The sequence below is a fragment of the Protopterus annectens genome, chromosome 7.part1 (genome assembly GCF_019279795.1).
Source record: "Protopterus annectens isolate FY-2018-M chromosome 7.part1, PAN1.0, whole genome shotgun sequence".
Taxonomy (NCBI): Eukaryota; Metazoa; Chordata; order Ceratodontiformes; family Protopteridae; genus Protopterus; species Protopterus annectens.
Window position 1 is genome coordinate 480,885,418 of NC_056740.1, and position 8,694 is coordinate 480,894,111.

The following is an 8,694-nucleotide window of genomic DNA, read 5'->3' on the forward strand; positions in this document are numbered from 1 at the left end:
GTTTATCCAATATTATATATATATATAAATTTTTTTTTTATACACATTCTACACTTATTTGGCATATAGAAATATTCCTCAAATTCTTTTAAAAATTTTACATATTTGTGTAGCAGCTTATGTAAATTCAACACACTCATCCTGGTTTTCTGAATGCATTTAATTTCAACTGTCACTGACAGCACTTAAGAAAATATGCTTTACAGAGGACTTGCATCCATACCTCAGGAGTGATGAGAGACCACCATCATTGATTTAAAAATGCATGAGAGAAATTTTAATTTGAAACTAGTATTTAACGAGAAAAATAACATGGAAGATAAACAAATAAGACCCAGCAGTTTTTGCCCCACACTTGCAGCCTTTGAGACAGAATGCAAGCTCTTTGTAAGAAAGGCTCTCAGAATGCGAGCTCTTTGTAAGAAAGGCTCTCGGAATGCGAGCTCTTTGTAAGAAAGGCTCTCGGAATGCGAGCTCTTTGTAAGAAAGGCTCTCGGAATGCGAGCTCTTTGTAAGAAAGGCTCTCGGAATGCGAGCTCTTTGTAAGAAAGGCTCTCGGAATGCGAGCTCTTTGTAAGAAAGGATCTCGGAATGCGAGCTCTTTGTAAGAAAGGCTCTCTGAATGCTTCACAGGATGAGATATTAGCACTGAAGAATTTGAGCAATAACAGAACTAGATGTGTAATGAAGTCTGACAAGGGTGGCGGCATACTTGTTAGGGATACTGACAGTTGTATAATGAAAGTATAAAAAATGCTGAAGACACATGAGCTTTATTCTAAATATTCCTTTAAGGAGGTTAAAACTGCATGTATAGAACAGAAAGATGAGCCTAACCACTGTGCTTAATGAAATTCAGTGAAAACTGAGTATTTGAACACTTCTCACCTAAGTTACCTTCGGGATTCCTAAACCCCGTAAGAGTATGGAAGATCCACCTTACAGACCTCTTGCTGCAAGTGGAGGTTCCTTGTCAGAGGCCACTGCCATATTCATAGATTTTATTCTTCATTCTCTTGTTGAAAATGTAATTTATTTTAGATATGCTTGATTTTTAAGAAAAAAAGTGTATGTGAATGAAACATTTTGGTAAATATTGGCGATGAAGCCTGCTGCGGTGGTGCAGCAGTTAGTGTTGTCACCTCATAGCAAGAGGTTCTCCCGTTCGATTCTCTGTTGGAATGCCTTCTGTGTGGAGTCTGCATGTCCTAACCATGGTGAAATGATGTCTAAAGACATGCAGGTAGGTGCGTGTGTGAATGGGTGTGCCTTCCTTGAAGGTTGGGTGTCTGGCTGGCACCTCACCACTGTAAAAATCCACTCCCAATCATTAGCAGACTGGAGTTCCCCTGTGGCGACCCCTAACCGGGGAAAAGCCAAAAAACATTACTATTGATGATGAAGCCCTATGCACTGTTACCACACATGTACTCTATTCAGCAGCTACAGAGGCTTATAGCAGAAATAACAGCACTATACAAGGGTAAACTGAATGCTTGGGAATGTTGTTGAACTTTGGTGTATTCATAGGATGTTACTTAGGCTATTGGCCCTAAGGCCTATATAAGCCTAGCCAAAAAGGTACCCTGGCTTTTGCCACCCAAGAAAATTATTTTCCTGTGCCCCTGTCGAGCAGAGCTACAGAAGTGATCCCTGGGGTGAATTTCCTATTTCCCATCCAGTCATAAAGATTTTTCTTGAGTCCTAATGAGGAGCTTTGTTTGATTATAGATAGTTTGGTCCAGAGTATGGGAAGTCCCTGGGACAGGATTCTATCCCTCCAGCATGTTCTGTTTGTTGCGGTGACGAGGTGTAGGTCCCTAGAGCGTGTAGCTCTGAGAGCTTGGGATTTATTTATTTATTTTTTTTAAGTGGAGCATGTCCAACAGCTCTGGGTTTGACATAGTTTTGTAAGTCAATGATAGCCTTTGAGTAGGTGATGTGCGACAGAGTAAAGCTGGAGTGAGACTGCATAGGGCATCTGTTTGAGGCTGGTAATCCCCTTTGTGAGGTATTTCTGCGGCCTTTCCAGTTTACATTCCTCGAGGTATATACCAAAAGGGGCATTGGTGTGAGTGACTAGTAGAGGGGAACAATGAACTCTTTCTTTTCCTGGATGAGAAACCTGTTGTGATGGTGTGCCACATAGGATTACCTGACTACTGTGGTGATGTGGTTATCAAAGGAGAGACTGCTGCCCACCTGTGTGCCAGGGTCTCATCACGCATTTGGTGTTAAGTAGACTATCATCTATGTGGTAGTTAATGGGTACAGAGTTTTTACCAAAGGAGATGGCAATGCACTTTTTAGCATTGAGCTTGAGGCCATGGCTTTGATACTAGGCCATCTGTCTCATTGAGGTCCTTTTGTAAGATGTCCACATTGTAAGGAGTTTAGAGTATGACATTTAGTTTGCAGTCATCTGCAATGGGTGCAAAGCCGTGGGTGTGGCTTTGACCCCTGACCAGTGAGAGGAGGAATTTGTACTGCAAAGTGCTGAAGTTTTATGACAAGCTACCTTTGACATTGTGATCATAGTCTGGCAAGGTGAGAAATCTAAACTCACTGAGGATATCCATTACATCTATAACTTCACCTCCTTCGTGAAATTTACCACTTCCATCAGCTCGGCGCAAGTGTAGTTCATCGATATGACTGTCAATATTGGTAAAGACGGGAAAATTAATTAGTAACTTGTACAGGAAACCAGCAAGAGTGAACTTACTTGACAGAGATGGTATGCATCCTGTAAAAACTAAGCACAGTGTAATAAAATCACAAAGCTACAGGTAAGCACTCATTACCACAGATTTGGCCCCTCTTCTCAAAAATATGAATGGTCTTGAAAATGAGTTCTTAAGCAGAGGATATGAATCAAACCTGTTGCATATGATTCTGAATCCTACTGGAGATTCTAAAACTAACCATGACCCTAGGTGGAACTGTACAACGAGGACACCCCTGACCCTGAAGAAAAGTAAGGAGAGTTGCATTCTGACACAGACCTGGGATTTCAGTGCAATTAAAGCCATTAAGGAGAACTAGGCCATCCTCACCGACCGTCAGCAGCTTGTAAGTGTTTAGGAAATCACCCTACTTTGTATATAAAGTGAAAAGAAGTAGAACTAAGTAAGGAACACCAGGATGACATGAGCACTAAATCTGTGGGCTACCGCACTGCATTTTCTGTGAATACTTGGGTCCCTCTGTGAGTCACAGTATCGTAACATGAAGTCTCAGCAGGTAGTAACTGTAATACTGAAAAAGTTGTGTATAGGGCCATGTGTAATGACTGCCCTGCATTTTGTGGGTAAGACGAATACACTGAAAAGGCGGATTTCGGGCCATTTCTCTGACATCAGATGTCGGTGCCCGAAGAATGTCTTATCCACACGCTTATTAGAAGACCCCAGACATTCTGGTTTTAAATTTATCATTCTGGACTGTATGGAGATGGAGGAGCCTGAAGGGGATATCAGTGGTGTGTTGGAGAAAAAAGGATTGTCCTGGAATCTGAAATTAAATGCATCCGAGTTAACTACTATTGCTCTAAGAGTGTGTTGAATTTACGTAATTTGTCACACAATCTGTAAAGGTTTTTTTAGGGAATTTTATGATGGATATTCTTGTGCACTAAAGTATTCTAAATAAGAATGTGTAGAATGTGGGTAAATGTATAAATGTTTAGTTTAACCTCAGTTGTGCTTTGATTAGATTTAACTTTAAAACACACTTTTACCATGTAGTATTGTTATAATTCCCCCATTTACCATACTGGTGCACACATGCACACTTTTATACATTACTAGTTTACTTCATCCACTCTTATCTATTTTATTATATTTTGTGTGTTCTATTTTTCATGGTGTGGACGCCTTTTTGGGACTATAAATATGAAAACTGTCGACAGTTTTTTTGCAAAGCACTGACATTTTTTCTGAGCTGTTAACTTAGTTTTTTATGCACACTATTGCACATGGATGGATATTTGATATTAGATGTATTTTTATTTATACTGTTTTAGTTTTATGGTTGGATAACTGTGTGTGTACTTTTTAGCTCTCGTCACAGACCTGATGAAGGCTTTATTGCTATAGTTAGCTGAAATCGAATTTGAAGTGTTTTATGTATATATCTTTGTGGTTTACCATCAAAATGTTGAAAATGAAACTTTTTATCCGTTTTGACAGGTGATTTTATTATTTCTAATTGTTTACATAGTCAAATACCTTGTTTTCAATGTCAAACTGTTCGTTTTGTTAGATTTAAATCCAAACGAGTACTTCAAAGCATTCATGTCATCCGCCAGTGCTTACTTGACTTTCTGGTTCTGCTGACTTTCTTATTGACAAATTACAAAGTACAATTACAGTACTGAGATCTGTGTTTGATCAAAAATAGATAATTAGTATAAACTCCTTTCAAAACAAGCATTCATCTTTTTCAAGTCTGACCTTTGGTATTTCCACTTTTTGATGGGGAACCTTTTTATTTAACATTTTTACAGGGGTAGTCCGATTGGGTCACCAGAACCCATTTTCAGCAGAGGCTCGGGGAGAAAAACACCACATATAGTGCAATACAAATACATTATAGTCCAAAAACGATACAAGTGACCTGAGGAATACTGTAGAAAAATAAAGTTGATAGAACGTAAACTAGGGTACAAGGTATACTACACCTGGATAATTCTATCGAGTTGTATCATTATAGACAATTTTAGCTATTCTAATGGTATATCCATAGCCTGTGAGTAGATAAGGTGTGTGTGTTAAAGTAGTACAATACATTGGTTGTTTAGTACATGAACAGCGATTGTTTCGGTTAGGAAAATACTGATGCAGAAAGATAGCGAGAGTTAATAGAGGTGTTACAGACTAAGCAGTAGCTTAAGGATAAGGTATAGAAAAAGAGGAGGAGTTAGGAGAGACATTAGGATCTAATGTAGGCTGTAAGGAGTGAGATGTGACGGAAGACAGCGAAGCTAGTATGGAAGAGGAAGAGCTGAGCATAAGGCTGGATTTGTCCAGGCAGTGTATTTTTGAGATTTTCTAAAGAGGCTTTAAAGCATGTTAGGGGGAGGTAGTGGAGGCATAGTCCTGGTAGCCAGAGGTAGTGAATTTGCATAGTTTAGAGAGAGAATATGAATAGCGTGAGACCTGTTTTGGGTTTTTTTGATAGCCAAGAGTTTATCTTCTGATCATAGGGCTCTATTTGGTGTGTAAGGTGTGACTAAGTTGGCTAGTACAGGACAGGCAGTCTGCTTGAAAATAAGATTTTGCGAAGTGGACAGCTGAATAAAAGCAAGTTGGTTGGGAGGTTCAAGCCAGTTTAATTCTAGTAGTGGGTTGACAGTGGTGTGTGAAATTTTTATGTATATGTTTTGCTTTCCTTAATACCTGCTCTTGGAATGTGGGTTGCAAATAGTGTTTTCCTCAACTAGGATTTAATTTGGTCTAATCAGTAGTAGTAGTGTGTGGGGTGGGTACTTGCTGTTGTAAAATATACTTTAAAGCCCTGTTTATATTATTTGCCAGGAATAGACTGGTTTAAAATTAAACAATATTTTTCACACCTACTTCTAAGTATATATAAGCAGATCTGTTTAACACTGTTAAAATATTTCTGATTTTTGGCAATTAATCTGACTGAGCTCATCACTGAAGTTTTATGACCACTAGTTTCTCTTCTTTTTCTCCTCCCTCATGGTGGTAAGGTTGGAACTGGACAGATTCCTGTGCTTATTCATTGTTTAATTATTTTGTTTACATTCACCCTTGATGTTGCAGCTTGTGCTGAATTTCTTTTACTGTAATATTTTCAACTTGCTTGCCTTGAGACATTTTACAATTCATCTTGTTCTGAACATCCAAAAAAAATAATCCAGGATAAGACTACTGGATGTTTGATATTGTTTTGTTAGACCCTTGCATATATACAACCTTGTGGGGTTCTTGTCCTTTGTAATTGGGCTCCATTGCCTTTCTTTTCCACAGCCTTGCTTTTTGGAGCTGGGCCCATAATGACTGTAGCAAAGTTAACGGCTACGTTTGTGTGTGGTGATCACAGTAATGTTATATTTGAGAGGAAGTATTCTTTAGGACTGTAATGAGGTGTAGGGACAGTTTGCAATGAGCAGCACACCCACATGTCACCTTCATCATTCAGAAGTTATCAGTTACATTTTGCGTAGTGACTGTAAGCAGTTATAATTTTTTTCCTGTCATTTGGTGCTTTCTCAAATACCCAGGGCATTTACTTGGGCCCTGTCTTGCTATAGTACTGAGCAAAGGGGCTGACCCTTAAGGGGCTCTGATTTGAATGCTTGCCTAACATGGCTGTTAAACTCCTTGGGGATTTAGTTTACTAAAGATCATTACATGTTTACTTCTGTTACCAAGTCCGTTTGCACTGTTAAGTTTATGCCATTGCAGTTTACCACAGTTATTGCACTCTGACCCTCTCCTTAGTACAGCAGAGCTCGTGTCTGGCATTTTAGCTCATAGGGTTAAGGCTGGTAGCTTAATGCTTCATCCTGCAGTGCTGGGTTGATTCCTTCAGTTTACACTTGAAAACGTGCCTCTCAATTCATTACCCAGACTGTTCCATCACCTGAGGAAAGGGATGCATTTGTCCAGTGGGTTTACCCAGTTATAAAATCTGTCTGCCAGCATGGCACTTATTTTGGAGGCTCACACCACTTGTCAGTCTGTACAGTGAATGAAGCAAAATGTGCACTAATCGGCACAGGATGTTGGCCACTGCTAGATGTCTTTGCATTCTGTAGGTGAACAAACTCCGTAGTTCTGTCTTTTATCTCTGCAATTGCCACTACCTCCTAGATCATTACACCAAGCATTTTAGACCATTACAAGTACATTATCCTTTATCATACCTGTCAACTGGCCAGATTTTTGCCTTGCAGTGTGTCCCTCATTAAAAAAATTGTTTTTCTGGCAAATTGGTGAGGATAGAAGTCCAGAAAACCATAACAATTTCAGTTTCTGACTTGACCTTAAAATTCAAGCTAGTATAAAACCTGTTTTTCTTGAGTTTTTATAAGAGTAACGTTTCAAAAACTGACCCTGTTTTGGGGGTATTGTCCCCCATTATTTATGGCTTTGTCCAGCTTTGCACTAAGAGGTTGAGAGGTATGTCCTTCATGTGCAAGAAATCCATATTATGACATTTCCATGCCTCTTACCTTTTGCTGGTAAGTAAGAAGATTACGTGAGGTGCTCACCTTGATTTTGTTCTTGCAGTAGAGCCATATAATTTCCCACCCACCTGCTTTTTAGAAGTTGTACCCGTTTCCTGGGTTTACTGAACCTTCTCAGTCATGTATTTCATTTTGAAATGGTTTGTGTCGCTGGGAATATTTGATGCAAGCTTGCAAGAGCTGGAGGAAAATTGAGAGATGCAACTTGTTTTGTGTCCGTTAAAGGACAGCTTTGGTAGAAGTGCTGCAAATGGTACCTTCTTAAAGAAATTATGTAGAGGAAGTGAATGCACTTCAAGGGAAGTAACAGAGGAGAAGGGGGAGAGGAATTGGTGAATGGCAGCTATAATGCAGTTTTCATTTTGGGGAGGACGCCGAAACAAAACTTGCTTTAGGTAAACAAATGGGCAGATTCGATGGGCCCTGCATCTTTGACTGTAAACCTCTCTGTCATGATCAGAAAGTTAGTTGCTGAACTTCACTTTCCTTGCCCTGAAGAAGTGAGTGACCTTCAAGCTTATCGAACATATTGAGTGCACAATTTAGGGAAATATTGACAAATATTAAAACATGTATGTTGCTTATACTTTGATTTAAGCCTGTTTTAATAAAAATGTTTTCTTTCATTAGGGGTATGCCTGAACGGAGCATACGTGATTGGAGACGTGAAGTATTACCTCCTCGGGAGCTCCAGATGCTAGACAGACATCCTGCAGACTTTCCAGGCAGGCAGCCACCTTCTGGTTTCCAAGGGAGAGGTGACTCATTTGGAATGCAATTGGAACATATTGAGAGAGAAAGGGGGCCACCATTTGAAATGGGACCTCGGAGAGGGCCTTCTTTCGGACCTAGAAATATGCGAGGTATAGAAGATGCTTTACTTGATTTCATGGGTGGGGATGCCCATGTTAGCATTGTGAGGGGAAGACCTGGTATGGATTTAAGAGGCCGGGACATGCCTGCGCGTGACTTTGGTATGCAGAATCAACCTTTTGTGGAACAAAGAGGTTGGGATGGGCCAGCTGCTGAGTATAGAGGGAGAGATGTACAACCTCATAACTTCAGGGATTTTGGTCCACCCTCTCCTGAGTTCAGAGGCCCTGACATGACCTCCTTGGACTTCAGGGCCCGGGATGCGACTCCAGGTGGGTATAGGGGCAGGGATATTTCCCCAGGCAGTTACGGAGGTCAGGACATACCAAGTGACTTCAGGGGTAGATCTTTTCCCTCTGAATTTAGAGGTCGGGATGCTTCCTCTCAGGAATTTAGACGGTGGGAGGGCCCAAGGTCTGAGTTTAGTGGTAATGAGGCACCTTCATCTGAATACAGGGGTCGGGATGTTTCTTCTCATGACTTCAGAGATGTGACGCATGAGGCCAGGCGAAGTACACCACCTCATGAGTTTGGTGATCATGATGCTTCTCATTCAAGCAGGGCTGTGGACAAGCTTGCTTCTGAGGAAGACAAAGACTTGA

At 40.4% G+C, this 8,694-nt stretch overlaps 1 protein-coding gene across 1 annotated transcript in view; it reads left to right on the forward strand.

The window, feature by feature from the left end:
* LOC122807833 (RNA-binding protein 6-like) overlaps window positions 1-8,694 on the forward strand; it is a gene marked incomplete in the record, with an annotated part of 356,906 nt that overhangs the window by 259,858 nt on the left and 88,354 nt on the right. The window contains 1 exon segment of the mRNA XM_044078932.1: window positions 7,850-8,694. Coding sequence (XP_043934867.1) covers window positions 7,850-8,694 — 845 coding nt within the window.